Genomic DNA, 21,537 nt, shown 5'->3' with positions numbered 1-21,537 from the left:
GCCTAGCATGAGAAATCTAGATGAATATGATGAGATGTACTTGTTTGTATTCAGACAGCTGAGACAAGACTGGTTTAGTAATGAATTTGCTAAGCATTCAAACATTTTGCTAAGCAGAATAGTATTCTACATTCTTAGCAGCACTCTTCTAAGCAACAGATGTAGCCGTAGCTGTTGTTGCCCATTCAGATACAGCCCAAGTCTGAAGTTCTTTGAAATTGATTACTGGATTACATGCACTATTTCAAAAACTTGCTTCTACATGTGTATCACCCTTAAAGAGAAGGTATCCGTTTCGTAACCACTCTTAAAATAAAATGCACGTCAAACTTTTGGTGAGAAGCCTACAGCAGCTTTCGATTGTTAAAATCATTTTGAGAAACATTTCACTTAGAAATACTGTAGTTATGGAAAAAGATATATGTTTAAATGCCCCAATATTTGAATCTTCAGTTACGCTTCCTGGACTTTACTTCCATAACTGCTCCTTATTTTTGGACGATTATCTATAAAAACGCGATGAAAACCCCCCCGAAATTTTCACATGTTAGTTTTATTGTATGTATTTACATTTAGGATTAAAACAATCGAATGGCTCCAAAAACCAAAGGTACGCTCGGCCTTTAACAGGCCAACAGGCCTAGAACTTCCCTCTTGAAGGAGCACAGCAGTTTCACTGAGGAAAATGTAAATTTGTAATTTGGAACTTTGCAAAGGGCACCACAACAAAAGCACTGGGCACCGTGGCAATGGGTGCCGTGGGTTATTTAAGGCCTGCTTTAAAGACACCGGACACTATTGGTAATTGTCAAAGACCACTCTTCTCACTTGGTGTATCTCAACACTATACGCATAAAATAACAAACCTGTGAAAATTTGAGCTCAATCGGTTGTCAAAGTTGCGAGATAATTAATAATGAACGAAAAAAACACCCTTGACACACAAAGTTGTGTGCTTTCAGATGCTTGATTTCGATGCTTGATTTGTTATGCTAATTTTGTGGAAAATTACTTCTTAAAAACTATGTTGCTTCAGACGGAGCAATTTCCTACATTCTTTTATACTATCAACAGCTCTCCATTGCTTGTTACTAATTAAGTTTTTGAGTAATTACCAAAAGTGTCCAGTGTCTTAAAATGTCCTCTTTGTCTGTTTCTTGATAGCTTCTTCACAATGAGAATCAAGATGATCTTGCACCATCAGATGAAGGTTCTGAGGACTTGATGCAGTCAACCTTCTCCTACCAGGAGAATTGGAATGATGAGTTCCTCAATGAGATACTTACTGAGGATGCAGTGCCAGAAGAGGAGGAAGTGGGTGAGGAGGTACAGGATGAAGGAGCAGAAGAGAAAGGTAGATCGAATAATAATTATTCATAAATACCTAAGACAGTTTATCTATTAGGATTGGTCGAGAGGGCATCACGTCGGGTTGTTTGAACGGATGATATAACACCAGTAAAACGTGTTTAAACATGGGCGTGACACGCGAGCTTGCACCTGTGCTTATAAGACAGTTTATTCATTCCTATTGGTCGAGAACAACGGCTGGACCACCTGGGCCACATCACGTGATACGCGCAACACGCTCGCCAATCTCCTTATAAGGAGTTTACACCAGAGGGCCTTACCTTTTCATAGCTGGAGGGGTGTTTTTTTGAAAGAAGTCATTGAACAATTACAATTTTTTGCGTTTTTTTTGCTCGGGGTAATTTTCGACTCCAGACTGCAACCGGTATTAAACAGAGTGTTTAAAACCGACCAAGCACATATTTATTCCCTTGTTATTATTTAAAAAAATGTTTTAACAGGAAGATCAAAGCGCTGAAAAAGAATAGAGAGTTAATTATGGTGTAGTGAATGGTGTATGGTGACACCATGTAAGAAATCTCTTTTGTGAGTATTGGTTGCTCTAAGAAGTGCCGGTTTTTGCTATGATCACTGTGCACGGTCCGTCTTCAAAATAACAAACATGCTGAAATGTCTTCCTTTTCAGAAGACATCGTGGATGTCATCTTAGACAGCCTTGATGGGAACTACTGGAACTCCCTACCAGAGGAAGAGAAAGACAGAGTGATGGATGAGTTCTTCAAGTTGTACTTCAAGGAGGCGGACATCTCGGAGGAAGAGCAAGAAGAAGGAGATGTGAAGGAGAAGAAGGGAGGAGAGGCGGATCAGGAGGAGGCTGCAGAGGCTAAAGGTGAGATGGTTGGAAGCCGAAGAAGGCTATTGTACCGTCTTTGATGAAACATACAAGCATAAAAAGCTATCATTAGCTGTGAGTCGTGTGCAGCGTGTACACACTTGCACATTTATCCATTTTTGTCATCAAAGATGGCGGTAAATGACATCATGCGCAATCATTCTATTGGAAAGAATTTGAAAATAATTTTTCTCATACACTTAATTATACAGTGCTCAATGATACAAGCTGCCCACTAAAGCCAACTCTGGACAAATACACAAAATTTGTCACAAAGTACACAAATTTCATCACCAATTTCTCTTCATATTTTGTTCATACCTTCACATTTCTGTGCTGGAAACACACAACTCAGCTTATTTGTTTCATGACCTGAAAAAAAAATGGAAAAAAAAAAGAGAAAAAAAGAGAGATGAACTCCGAAGGAAATAAACAGCGTTTCACCACCACTATCCCTCGAGGCGTACTTGTCCTTATTGCCCTTAACACAGTAACACTCTAGCCTTCTCTTTGCACCGGTATTCTCCATGATCAGTTTTTCCATCGCTGTGCTGTGAAATTGTCATATTTTTTCACACACCTTTGTTGCATTTGATTTCATAAATAACTGGAGTATATATAATCATAATTTATGAAGGATGTGAGGTGTGATCAAGTGCAACCATGCAGAAACAAAACTACAAGGAGAAATTTCACAGTCCTTGATTTTACAGAAGCCATTTTGGTCAGTATTCCTGACTACACAAATAACTATAGCAGGTATAAATTATATACGGGATCTGACTACATTTCCCTTCTAACCTACATGTACATGCAGGGTGCGTTTTGATGGCCTGTAATCAATAACTTTTTGGGTTGGATTGGCCATTGGTTAAACACTGGCCAATGACCGAAACAGTTTTTGGTTACGACCAGCAAAGCACACTCTGTGGTTTAGATTCAATTGAATGGAATTAAGAACCACAATAAACATCTTAGAGGTGTAGACATGAACTATTATTTTCATCATTCTATTGCTTTCAACAAATTATTAAGAAATTTGCATTAAAAGTCACAAGTGAAAGAATAAGCTGAATACAGTGTCTAATTGCTTAGAAAAAAACCCCATAAATAAACTGTCACAAAATGTTCACAAGAAAGTTAAATCCATCCATGTTTAGTGAGTGACAGCAGGTAGATTTTTAGCTCTGGCAACAGTATACCCAAATGAACACCAACCCTTAGAAATGTTAGAGAAACCATTCATCTATGAATCATTTATTACATTTAAATGTTTTTGGGGGGCTAAAAAGTTATCCAAACTGTATTACTTCAAAGGAAATTCTCTCAAACTACGTGTATACATGTTTGGAGTTGTAACCAATCGATGACCCTACATTTAAAATGTTCCATTAAGGAAGCAAGCAAACAAAATATCGAACAATCTTCCTAACGTTTTATTTTCACTTCATTTTCAGGTAAAGGAGTGGGTGAGCCAGGACAAGAGTTCGTTGAACCCTTGAAGCAGCCCAAGGAATCAGGGGTCAACGTGCCTGTTGACCTCGCCAAGAAGGATGATGGTACGTAAGATAAAATCTCATTCTTTGTTTTCATGTTTTTTTTTATGCTGATAAACCACTCAGATTAGTTTATTAAGCGAGGGTTTGATATATTCTTGCTTAGTAGAAATGGGTGACCAGCCAAAATACACTGTGATGAACATAAACGTTGACTGGTTTCTTGCTATTTTCTGCTTATCAAATACAATTTTTTAGCTATATTTTCTGCTTATAAGCCTAAGCAGTTTGAAATTGACCTTTGAAAGTTTTGGAATTTATGTGATAAATAACAAGACAATAATGATAGGGGCAAGGAAAAAGTCTGCCAGCAGCCTTGTGTACGTGTTCAGATTGTCAATGAAAGTCCAAATAACCCAGACAGTATCCAGACATGCCAGATACACATGTAAATAAAGTTGTTAAGAAGTGCACAGCGGACCCCCTAACCGATGAAAAATGTTCATAGCGGACCCCCTAACCGATGAAAAATGTTCAGAAACAAAGTGCTTACATTGTGATGAGGGTGAGTCCATTGGGACCGAATAAGTGCCACGTTGGAGGGTTTTAAAGCATGTAGGATTCTCATTAAAATAGATTGCTCATAAAACTGATGATTTATTGGCTAGCGAGGGCGCTATTGACTACATACGTACAATATGTGTGAATATTTAGGGTGAGTAGACTGCATGTTCATGAAGTGTGGCCAATCTTGTGTCTTTTAAGTGTCTGTGTAGTTAAAGGAATCTTCAAACCTATTTTTCGTAGACTCATGAGTTTTAACTAGTGAACATCGGGTACCATGAAATCGGAGGATGCACTGTGTACATGTAAGGATAGGGTTTTCAGTCCCTACCAGATTGGGTGGGTTTTCCCTTGATAAATTATCTTGGGTTTTTCTCCCATATATATGTAAAATTAAAATTTCCTTTTTTTGTCTTCTCTCCATGGTTTTCTTGGTCAGTACAGTGATTAAGTTTGCTTTTCTGAGAGTTTTTGGTTTCACCAACCAGAATAAATTAAATCAAATGAAATGAAAGTCAGTGTGGTTCTAAGTTTGCACCTTCTTAAAGAAGGAAACTGATAACCAAGGTACATTATTGAGGTTCTCATCACAGCCAACTTATGAATATCATCTCCTGAAAGTTGTCTTGAGGAAACACACCAAGACTTCATCACGATTCATCTTGTGTTTGCTGATCACCATTTTGTCTGCTTATCATGCGAGACCCTCCGCCCATGATCCATGGACACCCCAGCCTATCAAGGCTAATCGGTCCCTAAGGAGCGGTGTTTCTCACCATTACTGATCAGCTATGCCTAGCTGGTACATGTACCACGAGTTTGCATTTTGATATCGTTCCTCATTGATGCTTTTCTGGACCACTGATGATATTATTTGGGCTTATCCATGTCCTTCTCGCATTGTCTAGGGTGCGTTTTCTCATTCAGAACCAAGAACTGTTTCGGTTGAACTTGCTGTTGGTTGATCATTTGCCATTGCTTGAAACAGTTACTGGTAACAGCCTCTCATTCGCATCCCTACTAGTTGTTGATCAGCAATACTCTCATTTTGGTGTTTTCCCGATTTGTTGAGAGGGCCTGCTTGTTGACCTTTCTTCTGACAAATTTAAATCTTTGAGGAACTTGTCGGTCTTCCTTTCAAGGGTACTCCAGATTTCATACAACGTTGATTTAACTGGTTCCTATGCCAGTTTGTGTGGATAGAACATTAAGTTAAACAGTGATTGACGGTACCCATGCCATAAGTTTGTGTTTGGGTGATCGGCGCCACACATGTTCGTCTTTTTCATCAGCGCTCGTTTCTGTACACAGATGAATCTCTACACTGGTTAATCCAGTTCCCTTGAGGAGGGAGACCAGTGATAAAACACCATGCTAGACTGGTACTTGTTTCACTGGTTCACATCATGTTGCCAGCTTTCTGGAATAATAGTCATTACTTGACAGTTTTTCTTCTGAACTGATGGATCTGTTGTGGTCATGTACGTATTTAAAGGGAAGGTACATGTTGGTAATTACTCAAAACAAATTATAATATTAACTTACAAACAGACTTGGTAACGAGCATTGGAGAGCTGTTGTTAGTATAAGGCATTGTGGGAAATGACTCCATCTGAAGTAACATAGTTTTTGAGAAAGAGGTAATTTCTCACTAAAATAATAAAAGACTTTTGGCTAGAAGTCTTTTATTGCAATTTGAAAGCACACAAATTCGTCCAACAAGGGTGTTTTTTTTTCATCATTTTCTCGCACCTTCAATGACCGATAGAGCCACAATTTTCACAGGCTTGTTATTTTATGCATATGATGGGATACACCAAGTGAGAACACTGGTCTTTGACAATTACCCAACGTGTACAGTGCCTTTAAAAGGCAAGTGTATGTTTATATTCACATGTCCTGAAACCACTCCACTCCAACCCCTGCCTCTCATCACTCATCTTTCTTTGACACGGTGTGCTTGCAGTTTTCCTTTCTACATTGGTCTGCACCCAATTTCATAAAGCTGTTTATTATAAAATACTGATTGCCAAGTGTCTTTGCTAAGCACCAATCACAATAATGCAAACCTCATGCTATTGTGGCTGGTAATCTGGTTATTGCTAAGCAAGACTTTTCTGGGCCCAAATTCATAAAGCCCGTAAGCACAAAAACTTGCTTAGCAAACAATTACCTTTAAGTTGCTTAGCAAGTAGAGGTTACCAGCCAGTTACAATTACAATTGCTGCGAATGGTAGTACCAGGTCATTTCTTGCTTAGCCGTATTTCTTGCTTAGCGGAATTTTCTGCTCATGTTAACAGCTTCATGAAATTGGACCCTGGAGATGCCTTCCCACAAATCCATTTAATCGCAGGCAGCTTGTATTAACATACACCTGTAAATCCAGTAATTTGACTTCAGTGTTCCGGAAGAATTGCCCCTGGGTTCCTATTAAAAATCAGCTTCCCCTTCAGCTCATTAAAGGGAAGGCAATGTCACTCTTTTGTAATCACTCTTAAAATCAATGGCAATAAAAACTGTTGGTTAGTATACACATAATGAATGTTTATGAGTGCAATGGTGCGAATATGTTCATGAGTTGAAAGATGGAATGTTCTATTCAACGAGGCGGAGCCGAGTTGAATGGAATATTCCAGCTTTCAACGAATGAACATATTCGCACCATTGCACGAATGAAAAACATTCATTATTTGTTTTATATAACATCCAAGTAGATCTTTGTCATTTTGATTGAAAGATACAACTTTCAAAACAAACAATTTCAACTGTAGAAGCCGAATGCTAGTAATTTTACTATGCCTTCTTGCAGTAACACCTGCTGCGTTACCAAAGACACGCGCACGCAGTGATGTTTTTACTCAGCTTTTTCGTTCCATCCGAAAAGTACCATTGCACGCTGCCAGCGTGCAATGGTACTTTTCGGATGGAACGAAAAAGCACGGTGAGTGACTCAGCGTGCAATGGTACTTTTATTTGCTATCACGTGACGGACAATCCTCCAATCAAATGGCAAGGATCTGCTTGGGTGTTATATAAAAGCCTACAGCGGCTTTTGGTAATTTACAGCATTTTGGGAAACTATCACTTGGTGGTTATGTAAAAAGATACATCAGTTTTTATGCCCCAAAAGTTTAATCTGACAAGTGTTACTGTCAGTAACGTTTCTCCGATTAGGGAACATTCTTTCTGGGTGGACATGTTTGCTCTGGTTTTTCAGCGATATGTCAAAAATGTGACTTCGAAAATCAAAATCAAATTTTCACATTTTAGTTTTATTATATACATCTACATTAGGATTAAAACAATCAAATGGTTAGAAAACAATTCATTTCATTTCAATTCAATTCAACTAATCTTTATTAGATCCCAAAAAGGGTAATTTGAATGCTCGCATACAGTAAAAACTTTGTCTTTAAGATGGCAATCTAATAAGTGGAGTACTTATCCAAACTTAAAGGAGCGAGAAATGAGAGAATCTCTCTGACTTTGGTTTCTAAAGATGGAGCTTAGTATTGATTTCTTGCTGATTGCACACTTGGAGCAATTTGCAAGGAATGAGGCAAAAAGGGTGAGCGTACTCGACTCAGCAGGTGGGATCTTTGGTTCTGTAAGGGCAAGGCTGCCTGGCATTTATCAAGTTGATAAAGGGCATCTCTGAGATGGAGACGGAAATATCTACTGGAACATTTGAATGGGCGCCACAGAAATGAAGAGTAGTACTAAGGCAATGGCAAGGGGCATCAATCAAGGCAATGACCAGGGGCCCAAGACAAAGACATGGGGCACCAATGCAATGACCAGAGGCATCAAGGCAAAGACCAGGGGCACCAATGCAATGGCCAGGGGCCCAAGACAAAGACCAGGGGCACCAATGCAATGACCAGAGGCATCAAGGCAAAGACCAGGGGCACCAATGCAATGACCAGGGGCCCAAGACAAAGACCAGGGGCACCAATGCAATGAACAGAGGCATCAAGGCAACGATAAGGGGCATTGATTTTGTTTGATCATCTTTCAGCCTAAATCAAGTCTTAGCTCTCCAGAGTCTTCATGTCCTACTGTGATTGCCCGTCTCTGATTTATTTACAACGTTCCAAGTGTGTCAGAGAGCAGAGGACTGGGTTAATTTTTAACCACAAGCAACCAAAAGAAACAAATTGACAGTTGGACTGTGTGCGAGACTCTATTTTTGCATACATTGTATGTATAGCTGATAATAATAACGCAGTCTTACATTGCACGTACCCACCAATAAGGTGCTCAAGGCGCTTGAAGGAAGAGTGGGGGAGGTCAGTCATTTTATTTGATAGATATTTTATGTCGTTTTGTTTTGGGAAAGGTTGGGAGCGGGGGCTGAGATCAAATTGACTTGTTCAAATCAACATAAATTATATTTCAATCTATTTCATTTCCAGAAATATGCTTTTGAAGAAATATTTTGAACAATCTTCCACTTTTGACAGCAATTTCTCAAACCCTTTTTCCTACCATTAAACAAATAAAAAATGACTTAACATTATCCAAACTTTTCCCACTTGTAAACAACTTTGCTAAGGAATCAGTTTTGGACTCCACACGCTCAGTGTAAGTGATTTTACAGAATGATATTTTGATGCTTCTTTTGGTGATGGGAGTGAAACATAGACTGCATGTTGGAAATGTTCCAGAGTTGGACTTTATTTTAGATGCAATGGACGATTTTGAAATATTGACTGGTTTAAATTGAAGTATATGTTGCAGGTGGTGGTGTTCCGAAAGGTATTTTTTGGGTCACATTTAATCAAAAGCGTGGTGGGGTATACCTTTGGTAATTCCTTCAACATTATTCCCCATAAAAAAAACTTAGTTTGGAAGAAGCGCTGTAGCTGTTGACTATGTATTACATTTTAAAAGAACAACTTCCTTCTATATCGATACAATCTGAGAAACGTTTTTCAGCGATTTCAAAAATGCTACTACCTTTTGGAATTTTCACTGGTTAGTTTTATTGTATACATTTCTATAAGACTACAAAAAAAAAATTGCGCGCAAAAAAACGGTATACTTTTCCCTTAAAGTAGTCCTCCCACTTAGAGCCCCATCTGAACTGATTTCTTGAGGTGCTTTGTCTCTGTGTTCTTTACAGTACATGTATAAAAACTTGCAGTTTGCAAAGATTTATGTGAAATTTCTTGATGAAATTCCTCACCACTCACTTAAGTGTTTGGGTGTCCATGGTTGATTGTCTTCTCTCTTAAACCTTTCATTCTGGTGCTGGTTTGATTGCTTTCAGATTTTGAATGATAAACGTCATTTTAACAACTAGTGTTTTTCTTATGTTTTGATCCAGTTGCCACGGCAATACCAGAGCTTTCTGGGAAGGACAAGACCCCAGCGGTTCTGACCACCTTGAAGCCGACGACGTTTGCTCCAAGCGGATATGTCTTCATTGCTCTTCAGTCTGGGTAAGCCAGGAGTTATTTACATAGTGTTAAAAAATAATTTAAGAATATTACTCACTAGGCCAGATATTTAATACAGGTTTTTGAAATTGTTTGAATTATGAGACCATTTTTATGTAGCACCTTATAAGGGGTTACAAGATGCTGCAGTGCATTCAGCAGCCAGTGGCAGAAACACCGGGGCAAAACCCTTCTCTCAGCGATCAGTGCACTGGGTTCTTTTATGTGCATTACACAACCCACGGGATGTGTACGGCTTTAAGGTCCCATCAGGAGGACAAAGCAGTAATGGTTAAAAGTGTCTTGCTCAAGGAAACAAGTAAAAAGACTGGGACTTGACCCCATACTCTGCTGATCAGAAACACCAAAGCCTGGTTCAGTGCTCTTAACCGCTTGGCCACAACATATTTTTTATAACAAATATTCATCAAAATACAACGTGACAACTATTATTATTAAATACCGCCCTCAACTGGCCAAGTGTTAAACCACATTGTAATCATCTATGTAACCGTCAAGTTCAGCCATATATCATAATACCCAATGAATATTCATGATGTGGATGTATGCATAAGTAATCATTCACGTCAAGTCATTCACACATACCATCCATTTGTAAGTACTCTCACCTCTTTAACCATTGGACTCTGTCTGTTTTCAAAGACCTTTGGAAGCTTGCACCCAAAATAGACTCAATCATTGATTCACAGCAACGGGTCACGTCCATGTCAAACTGCACTTTCACCAGACCCTCTCAAAGAATACATCAGAGTTTAAGAAAAAGCAAAAACCGTGAAAGAAAATGTCTTATCTCGGGGGATAGGTTTATTAAGTAATGTCCCATTATGTGGTGTGAAGAAGCCTCATGGTTGAAGGGCACCAGTGAGATGGATATCATTGAGTGTGGGTAACCAAGCATTGGGGCCAGTGTTGATTTCTCCCGTAATCTAAACCAGTAGTCGTGACATTTTTTTCCCTCGGTAGCTGACGGGGGTTAAAGCAGTCGCCAATTTGGAGTCATCGTGGGGAGAGAAGGCAAATAGAATAACAAAATCTGAGTCTTGATTATTATCTTGGTTTTGAATTGTTGTCTTGCCGGAGGAATGATGTGGGATGATCTTAATAATGACGATCTTGATGATGTTGATATTTCTTGAAGAAATAAATATGACATTTGACAAATTTGGTTTTAAGAAGACCACTTGTAGAAGAAATAAATGAATTAGTTTGTCCAGCCTGCTGTTAGCTTAAAATTAATTTGCGTGGGGGACAAAGATTATTTGGTTTACCCCTTATACTCAATATTACACTCCATCAAGGAATCTTCGATATTCCATGCTTCTTCTCATTGAACCCAAGTCTGGACACTCATGGGGTGACAGGTCTTTTTCTTCAGCTGCACCATACATCTGGAACTCTCTACCATTTAATCTTAGATCTTGTCTTTGTACCACAAAATTCAAATCTCTTCTCAAAACTTGTCTTATGTCACAGGTTTTCAAGGACTAATTGAGTTGTGTCTGTTTTCTTTTGTTTTGTTTTTGGTTTGACTGCGCCTTGATCACCCAGCAAGTTGCATTATGTGGGCATTTCAAGTCTTTGTCTATATTATTCCACCGATGAGTGTAAGCACTGCAAACTCGGTACTTTCTCATTCTCTGTGTGGAAAAAAAAGCCCTGTTGAATCTCGACCACCCTATCGAGTCTCTTCAACGACACGACCTCGGCTTCTCATTATCGTTGAGTTCTGGCACTTGACACTTGACCTCAATACTTGACCACAATGTCACCCCAGATCCATCAGGTCATTTGTATTCGTCTGATGTTTCGAGGCCGGAGAAGGCCGACAACTGAAGAATACTTACTTTCGGAGGCCTGTGCTGTGTGGAAAAGAGTCAAAACACTTGATAGCTTGAAGTGTTTTTCCTATTTGTTTAAATTTTCCCTTGGAAGAGACACAATCTCAGCTCTGGTCTCTGATCAACCGTGACAATTTGGGGTTTTCTTGAGTGATTTGTTTAGAGGAAGGGACAAAAGCTTCAGTAATGGTGCCTCATTACTGACCATGACTGACCATTACTTTGACTGACCATCGCGATTGCATCATCTGAAAAGTGACCATCGTCTGCTTCAACTAAATATAATTCTCTGAAAGTTTAGTTTAGTTTATTAACTTTATTGAACAAACATCAAAATACAACTTGGTGCAAAAGGGAAACCCCGAACAGAAACGCAGGCCCACGAAAAGACCCTTGATCGCACATCAAAAGAGAACCAAGAAACAAAGACAACAGCAAAAAGAAAAAAGACAACAGTAGAAAACAGTTCGATGGTAAACTGTGTAATCAAATACTCAACAGAATTCTTAATCAAATTCATAGTCAACATCTTTTCACAAATTACACAATTATGTAGCCTATTGACATTCAAAAGAAAACACCAGTGCGTGGGCCTCCCATGGCAACATGTTTAAAGATCATTTCTTGGTAAATTGAGTTTTTTTTTCCATTTTTAAAGTTCAAAAGGCAAAGGCCTACTATTGTATGGATGTGAATATATATATGTCTGATTGTATTTATTATTTTTTTTTCCATTTCAAAGTTTTGAAGGCTACACACATTGTATGGTTGTTTGTATAACCATGGAGGTATAACACATCCTATCTCAGCCTCTTTTTACACTTTCTTCATACCCATTTGGCAGAACAGCAAAACAGCTCCGTACTTGCTTTTCTCAAAATGTCGTTTTTCAAGTTGACCTGTCTTGTCATGGAAGGGACACCCGCATGTCCGCTTGCTAAAATCACTTGCTTCAGGCCTGTGGTCCAGTGTTAGTTTCTAGCCCTGCCGATGGTCAGCAAGACGTTTAGTCTGGCGGAGTTTCTGCTGAAATTTAACCACTGCTCCTTTGTATAATTACATTGCTAGACTCTATCTTAGGTTACAGTGCGAGTTTTGTTTCCCAGCATGACTTGCTTGATGGAGAAATTTGCTGTCTTGCTAGTGCATCTGCATAACGACATTGACTATAGCGATTGAAGCACACAACCCTTTCCCATCTCAAGAGTGCTGCATTGCGGAAGTTCAATCAATGAAAGAGGCCCCAGAGGTCACATGATCAATACCCGGTCTCAGTTTGGCTTGATGTGAAAAGCGAAGGAGGCCCTCTTGTGGCCTGTTTGGATTTGCTCGTATAAAGTAATTACTGTTGTGTACATGTATTAAACACTCTGAAACATACTAAAATCATTTAAAAGGCAGTGGACACTACTGGGAATTACTCAAAATAATTATATTAGCATAAAACCTTACTTGGGAGCGAGTAATGGGGAGAGGTTGATAGTGTAAAACATTGTGAGAATTTGATTTCGAGACCTCAAGTTTAGAATTTGAGGTTTCGAAATCAAGCATCTGAAAGCACACAACTTTGTGTTACAAGGGTGTTATTTTTTCGTTCATAGTTATCTCGCAACTCCGACGACCAATCGAGCTCAAATTTTCACAGGTTTGTTATCTTATGCATATGTTGAGATACACCAAGTGAGAAGACTGGTCTTTGACAATTACCGATAGTGTCCAGTGTCTTTAAACACTGCCTACATACCAAATTTGCTGATTCAAAACTTAATAATTATGTTTGATTTGATATTGTACAGAATCTTCAACTGAGATAATTTTTTAGGATTTCGGCTCAGAATTTTCAGTTAATCCAAAAAGGGCCCTGGTGGTTTCTTTAGACATGTTTAGTACAGCAACATAACAAGTTTAAAAATTGCCTCAAAAATGAGAAGATCAACAAATTAACTATGCTGACTTGTTTTGTTTGATTTTTAGTTTCTCGGTACTTAACATAATTTTGTTTTAAACGTTCCCTTCATTTAGTGCCATATTCCAAGATTTATCAAATAAAATAAAACATTTCAAAAATCCAACTCTCCTCTAACAACATGAAACTGAATAATCGTTCAGTTATATTTATATTCGGACATACTTTATAAAAATCGCGATATAGTCTGGAAACCTGATTAAACCATACACCATATGAACTTGTACCCAATATAATTGTCCTAAAAAAACTTCATGACTGTATAATGCAACATTAACAATAATAACCAGAGTACCTATAAATATGAATATGAATAATAAACTTGCGGGTACAACCATGAGTAAAATCTCTTTTGAAGGAGTGGTGGCTCTGAAAAGAGCCGGTTTGGTCTCGACGTTTCGAACGGTATACTCTGCGGATTCTCCTGAAGACGAGCAGAGTACATGTATACTGTTCGAAACGTCAAGACCAAACCGGCTCTTTTCAGAGCCACGTGACCACTCCTTCAAAAGAGATTTTACCCATGGTTGTACCCGCAAGTTCACTATTCATATTTATATTTATAGTTACTCTTATTCTCCACACCATGCAAAGCTTCAAACACAATTTAATAATAACCAGCTATATAGGATTTGAGGCATTGCATGGTGAGGTATCAATATATATTTGGTTTGAGGTAACACCATGTGTGTATAGATAAACTGTTCTTAGAGAACTGTCTTTCTTTATTCTACAATCGCGGAGTAGATGTTCAGGGGTTCGGGAGACTATTAAGTTCTGAAAAGAACTGTCCTGCTTTTTAACTACTATCCGGGCGGAAGGTGTAGAAAATTGGCGGGACTGCTTCATCTTATAGGATTGTAGTTAACTGCACTACCGCGGAGTCAGTTCTTGAATTAGTCTCAACGTTTCAATAACCAGCTAGCCAAAGAATCAGTAAAATATAAACCAGTCTGTTGAAAGACAGTCTTTAGCATCAGACAATCTGTTCACTCAACTTACTATATTAGTGTGATAGGCTTACAAACATGATAATTAAAAATACTCCAAAAACGATTAGAGTATTTTAATTGAATATGGTGTAATGTGTGCACCACATGGTGGGTACGCTATCTATAGTGGCTATCCCATTCATAAATTCATTCTATTATAATTGGGTTGTTTGCTTGCTATCTGTTTGGATATTCATACAACAAACAACGGTTTTTTTAAAATGTGGTTTGAGGCATTGCACAGGGAGGAGTCATTTTGTACTTTTTTATTTTATTTTATTTGTTTATCTTTGTATAGAGAGAAAGGATGTGGGGAGAAAATAGCTGTTTCTTTTTTTTTTTTTAAGAAAATTCATTGTGAAATTAATGAAAGAGAGTTGTTGAATATTAAAAAATATTCACTAGAACCTTAAAAAAATCTAGAATTTACAGTTTAAGTTACATTTTTTTTTTATTTTTTTTTTTTTTTACTTAGTAAAAACTGAAATTGAACAATATTCAGGTAAATAAAAAAAAATAAATAAATCCAGAATGTACAGAGTTTTTTTTACTCTAAAATTGAACAATATTCAAGGAAGTTTCTACTTATTTATTCAATGCGTACATTTAGGGAAAGAAAGTGAATTGAATGTTGCAATCGATAGCCTCATTGATTGGTAATTGTTTTTTCCTTCTTCAGGGTGAGTCTTGGGGAAGCTGAGATGCTTGTTGAGGAGTTGGCCAACGCACTGGATGCCCCTCTAGGATCATTCACTGATATTGAGTAAGTATTCTCTAAGTCACTTTAATTCTCATTCTTCATATTGCCGGAGGTGCTGAGTCACTTTAAATGTTACATTTTTTAACCATAAATTTGTGATGTTGGAAATGATCTTTAATAGTCATCACTCTTAAAACTCATGGCAATAAAAACTATTGGTTAAAAGACCTGGTCAGTTTAAAGGATCTTGAAACGTTTCACTTCAAAGAGAATCTGAGAACATTACTCTTAGTAAGTTTCTCAAATTGTGTAGTCCTATTTATTCATAAATACCCCAGACAGTTTCTCTACTCCTATTGGTGGAGAGCGCAACACGTGGGGGTGTTTAAACCTTTGATAATGACCAGCTGGAGCTGTTTATAACAAGCTGGCTTCCGCTTGTCGGGCGCGCAAGATTATCACGCGGAACGCAATTCATGGCTTTAGTAACAGCGCGTAATCTAAGCGCGCGTGTACACACAACCCACGCGCATCGAACAGATTCTTCACAAAGTTTTTGACAAAAATATTTCAAACCTCGAATTTTCAATTGTTAAAGTGTATTTTTTTACGTTTTTTAACAAAAGGGCATTTATGAATGGGAATAAAAGAGTAGTGACTCGTTCTTAAACGTCTGTGAAAACCTTGCAGGGTCGTTGCCAGGCGATAAAGGCCCTTGCTTTCGGCTCGGGCCTTTATATTATTATTATCACACGGCCGCCGACCCTGCCGGCTTTAAACGGCCGTTGAAGAACTCGCCGCTACCCTTTTATTCTCTTATTCCTATTGGGGATTATTCTTTCTGCGTGGACAAAACCGCTCTATTTGGTGTTATCTCAAAAACGCTACGACCATTTGAATATGTATATGTTTATTGTATACATCTTCATTTATTTAGGATTTAAAGACAGTGGACACTATTGGTAATTGTCAAAGACCAGTCTTCTCACTTGCTGTATCTCAACATGCATAAAATAACAAACCTGTGAAAATTTGAGCTCAATCGCTCATCGAAGTTGCGAGATAATAATGAAAGAAAAAACACACTTGTCACACAAAGTTGTGTGCTTTCTGATGCTTGATTTCGAGACCTCAAATTCTAAATCTGAGGTCTCGAAATCAAATTCGTTTAAAATTACTTCTTTCTCAAAAAATAGGTTACTTCAGATGGAGCCATTTCTCATAATGTTTTATACTATCAACCTTTCCCAATTACCTGTTACAAAGTAAGGTTTTATGCTAATAATTGTTTTGAGTAATTACAAATAGTGTCCACTGCCTTTAAACAATCAAACAGTTTCAAAAACCAAAGACTTTGCCTTTAATTCTCATTCTTGATATTGCGGGAGGCAGTAATTCACTTTAATTTGTAAAATTTTGTACCATAAGTTTGTGATGCTAAAAATAGTTATTAAAACTCTGCAACCCTCATATTTATTAAAATGTATTGTCCTCTTAATTTCTTTTTCTAAATGATTAACCATAAAACTGTTACTGGACAATAAAAATGTAAGACTATGATTAATTTTTCCAGACATATTAGCGCAAGTCTGTTACAACTTCCGTTGGTGTAAACATCAATGGGAATTTGTCCCCTCTCCAAGTATAAATTAACTTTCTAACTTGATATTGTGAAACGAACGTCTGCAACAAAGATACATAGCTCAAGGGGAGAAGACGTCGTGGTTTTGAAGTGTCTGTTGTTTGGGCGTGAATAAAACGAAACGTGAAGACGAATCTTGTTGATGTATTAAGACCAGTCTGCATGTAGGTTTTGAAGTAGTCAGTAGGAAGTATGACGCTCTGACCAAGGGCCGGCCAAATTTTGCTTACCAGAACAGGGTAACCTGCCAAACTGCTGCGTCACATGTACAATCTGTCACTGGTATCCTGCTCATTTTTGCTTAGCAGAAAATATTTAAGCAACATTTTTTTGCTTTAATCAGCTCTATGAAATAGGGCCCAGGAAAACAGACGATATCAGAGTCCTTCTTATCAAGATTATATTTTCATCAAGGCGTTGGAGAGAGATGGTGGGTGCTCGTTTGCTCGCCCACGTTCAGGTTTATATTTAGAGCGGAAAGTGGCCTGAAATTTATGGATCAATATTAGGATCTTGCAAGCTGTGCATTGTCTACGCTGTGGTTGAGAATATTTAGTGACGGGTCTTTACTTGCATGTTTCGAGACAGTTTGTTTTTTTGCAAGCTGTGGATTGCCTATGGAGTGGTTGAGCATTTTAAGTGACATCACCCACAAACAAAATATAAATAAATAAATAAATATACACGGTCAAATTTAACAGTGGTATAATATTTTGTAACCATAAAACATAACACTTGCAACAATTTATTATGAGACCGTTCCTGAAATCTTAAAAGAAAACAAATGTCCTCTCACCTAGAAGTGCTTTATGAAACTCAATTTCATTTCATTGTTGATAGTGAAGTGATTTTGTTGCGGAGAACAATCAGCCTTTGGCTTATTTGCCTTGACACGGATGTAGTCCCACCGACGGCGAAAGTCCGTTATTAAATTCCAAATATTCAACTCATGCTTGCTGAAAAAAAAACCCCACACACCTCTTTGAATGGAAATATCAACTGATTGTTTCATTGATAGTTTGTTTCAATGAAAGATTTTTACAGTTTGGATTGGACTTCATTTTTGGAGCTGCCCAATCTTTTGTATATAATTTAGGATAAATAAAGTTGTTTTTTTCCTCCAAAATTTGTGAAAAAACCCTTTAAGTTCTATCCTCTTACTGTGCACAAAAATACTGCAGCTTAACAATGTAAACATACTAATCAACATTAAAAAAAAAAATAATAATAATATTTGTAATTTTTTTGTCTCAAACTGTCTCTTCACTTTTTAAAAGTATGTTCGCTTTGTGAGAAAGTGTTTAATACAAATTACAACCGAGTTATCCTTGTTTCCCGACGGTCTACTGGCTGCAGACCAGTGGGGGCAGCCGGGTGAATCTGACAGGGCCGGGGCATCGCAGGGTTTTAACCTCTTGAATTTTAATAACCATCTCGGTGTCGACCGCTTCAGTCCAGTTTGTCTCCAAGACGTGTTCACACAGAGAGAACCTTCAATGAGATTAAGATGTTAAGAAGCTTTGGATGGTGTGGCAATCCCTAGAAAACTACATCGCCACACGATTTAAGGACAGCATCCAATTAAATAAGGATTGGATATAACATAGGAGGCTCCCGAGGGGCCAGATCTCCTTCCCCAAGGGGCCCTGCCTCCCTCCAGGGTATTTCTTGTAGATGCTTCTGTGTTACTCCTCCCTAAGTTCATTTTAGTTTTCCAAAGCGAGGACAATAATCCTTAAATCATTTTAACTAAAAATGGTTACTGGCCTGACGTTTTGACCCTAGTAGAGTCTTTCTCAATACCCCATTTCTTTTTCTTCAAATCTGTTTTTTTATTTATTTATTTATTTATTTATTTATTTATTTATACCATAGGTCTTTTGGTTGGTAAGCAGTTTGCAACAGCCATTTTCTCCTTTAAATCTGTTTAGCAGTACATGTTTAGTGAGATTGAGATGTGCCAATATAATAGTCTTTCCGTTGCGAAGAGGTGCCTTTACTAAGGAAATATGCCCTTACAACGAATAGTCGTTAAATATTATGGGTGGCACTTCCGTCTGATGTCATATTTTGAAATAATCTGGAGAAGTTGAATAGAATCATGAAACAAACAAGAAAATAGTCCTAAGAATAACGAGGATTTGTCTTATCTTAATTGATAAGATGCTGAGCGTTATCGTCAGTCAGCAACACCTGCTTGACTCACATAATTCAGTTACAGTATAAGCCAGGACTAAAACTCCCAGGAAATGGAAAGTGGACCGAGATATGTTTATTTACTCCTAGTCCATTTCCTCTTTGGACTTTTCGGCTTATCAGTCTGTTGAAATTGTGATTGGCATTCAAGAAAACATTCAACAAATATTTTACCTAGAGTATACTGTACCTATGTTAAATTTGCATTGGGTGGTCTACATCAGGCCTGTGTGCGTCTATTTTAAAGGGCACCAGGGCACTTTCTCCTTGGTAAAGGGCACCCTATGAGGAAATTGTAAGTTTCTACTGGAGCATTTGAAGGGCACCAAGGCAATGATCAGGGGGCATGGAGGCAATCACCTTTGTTGCCTCTGTGAAGTATCAGGCCCGGGTCTATAGTAAAGACTCTGCTCTAGAATTGCAGAGATCTATGGTTTGACCCTCGTCCGAGTAATATACCTGTGAGTTTTTTTTAAAACAGAACTCAGGAAAGTACTGAGTATACTGCTAAAAATGTCATTCTTTAAATAATTAGGCCTACTGCTTTATTTTCAGAAACTATTCATTGTGTCATTCCCTAGCAGTGCAGTGCTTATACACATCGGGGTATATGGGTAAAACTCCAATTAATATACTGTACCTGTTGGTTACTGTAGTGCCTTGATTGGAGTTCTTGAACGGGCACAGCAATTTTCCTCAGGTAACAGGAACTTCAATGAGGAAAATTGAAATTTTGATTGGAACTTTGGGAAAGGCACCACAGCAAAAGCACAGGGCATCAAGGTAATCGCTGTGGGAGCCAAGGGGTATTTTGAGGCCTTGTTGTTCAAAAATTGAATGACATCAAAGTTCTTTCCATAAAAGTTTGTAGAGATTTTTTACAATTGTGTTTGATGGCTGTTTGGGCATAGCCTTAAGACAGTGTTTCCGCTACATTTACCCTTCAGTGCAAGGAGGTTAAAACTCTTAGTAGAAAGGTCATGTCTTGCTCAACACTGTGATGGATCGAGGAAGAAAACCTAAGACATAACCCAAGGGAGTAAGAATTGGACACGAGAAAACCTACAAAGCATGTAAAGATTCGCACAAACATTTACAAAGTGACAAACCATCCAACATGAATGGCGTCATGGCGAAGTATTTTTAGCATCCCTATTGAGCAACGAACTAAACAACAAGTCCAAGACAAACACGGCAATTTAAACTGAACGTGTTTACCCGGAACTCCGGATGTCGAATGCGATCAAGTTTAACAACATTCAATTATCGGACAATAGAGGCTAAGAAATTGAGTCTAACATTAAGACCGTCCAATATGTCCCTATGTGCAGTGGGATTGTTGACGTACATGTACGTTGTTTTCACGCTTCCGTCTGACCGAGTAACCAGTCCCAAATCTCAACCACCCACATCAAGATTCTCCTAGGATTTCCTCCATTATATCTGACCCATTTTCTCATCTCATCTACCCCCTTGGATGTAAAACCCTACAAAATTAACCATAGCAGCTGCAGTTAACAAGGGAAACACATATTAGATATTCTGATGGTCTGTGACGTCACACGGCCACTACAGACATTGAATACTACACAAGCCACAAGCAGAGTTTGGAATTGAAATCATGGAAGATCTATATTGATTATCTCACAGTATACTGTGCAGCAGGCTGTATTGCAGTGTACTCCATGCATGAACACTGTCTGTTACCTACCACCCACGTCATTGTGTACAACTCCTATATTGCCTGACTGTATGCTGGGGTTTTATGTGTACATGTCGTACCTTTCTTTCTACGTACATTGTGGAGATGGTTTGTCAGACATCTGTGGAGACACATGTTTAGTGATACGTGGTGTTCGTCGTCCGTCACTCTCTGTAGGGATTTTAAGTCAAGATGATGATGTCATGAAGTGATTTCATTGATTTTGGATTCCGATGGTATGTTGTGCTTATATCACCTTGATTGTTGTTTGTTTTTCGTTGGTGTTTTTATTTGATTTGGTGAGTAGGATAAAGAAGAGACAATGTTGTTGTTTTAAAAAAATGCATTCACATTGTACGTGTACTTCAGTTGTGTATGTATACAAGCTATGCAATCAGTTGATTTGTCTAATCGGTGTTAAATTTGCATTGCGGATAACAAATATTATTTTGTTTTAACCCATGTGTGACAGCATTTTATACTAATTATCTACCTAATAATATTATAAAAATAAATTTTCATGAGGGAATAAAAGGGTAGCGACGAGTTCTTCAACTGCAGTTTAAAACCAGTTGGTTTGGCCCAACGAGCTGTCTTCTTTTGCTTCAGTGAGGGTGCTGTTTCACATTGTGATGTCATATGTCATATTGCATCCTTAGAAATGTTAATGTTTTGTTCTTTGCGGCCAAAGAAAAACAGGTGACCAATTTGCTGGGACCACATCCATGAGCAGCAGAGTGGGGGTTGGGGGGTTGGGCTCCCTCACTCCATCAAC

At 38.2% G+C, this 21,537-nt stretch overlaps 1 protein-coding gene across 1 annotated transcript in view; it reads left to right on the top strand.

Moving 5' to 3' along the window:
• Positions 1 to 21,537, top strand: part of LOC117300202 (receptor-type tyrosine-protein phosphatase N2-like) — a 68,947-nt gene that overhangs the window by 20,217 nt on the left and 27,193 nt on the right. The window contains exons 5-9 of the mRNA XM_033783926.1: positions 1,165 to 1,354; positions 1,997 to 2,200; positions 3,661 to 3,762; positions 9,594 to 9,708; positions 15,202 to 15,285. Coding sequence (XP_033639817.1) covers positions 1,165 to 1,354; positions 1,997 to 2,200; positions 3,661 to 3,762; positions 9,594 to 9,708; positions 15,202 to 15,285 — 695 coding nt within the window. The remainder of the gene's footprint in view (positions 1 to 1,164; positions 1,355 to 1,996; positions 2,201 to 3,660; positions 3,763 to 9,593; positions 9,709 to 15,201; positions 15,286 to 21,537) is intronic.

The sequence above is a fragment of the Asterias rubens genome, chromosome 15 (genome assembly GCF_902459465.1).
Source record: "Asterias rubens chromosome 15, eAstRub1.3, whole genome shotgun sequence".
In the NCBI taxonomy this organism is placed as follows: Eukaryota; Metazoa; Echinodermata; class Asteroidea; order Forcipulatida; family Asteriidae; genus Asterias; species Asterias rubens.
This window is presented reverse-complemented; position numbering and strand designations above follow the sequence as displayed.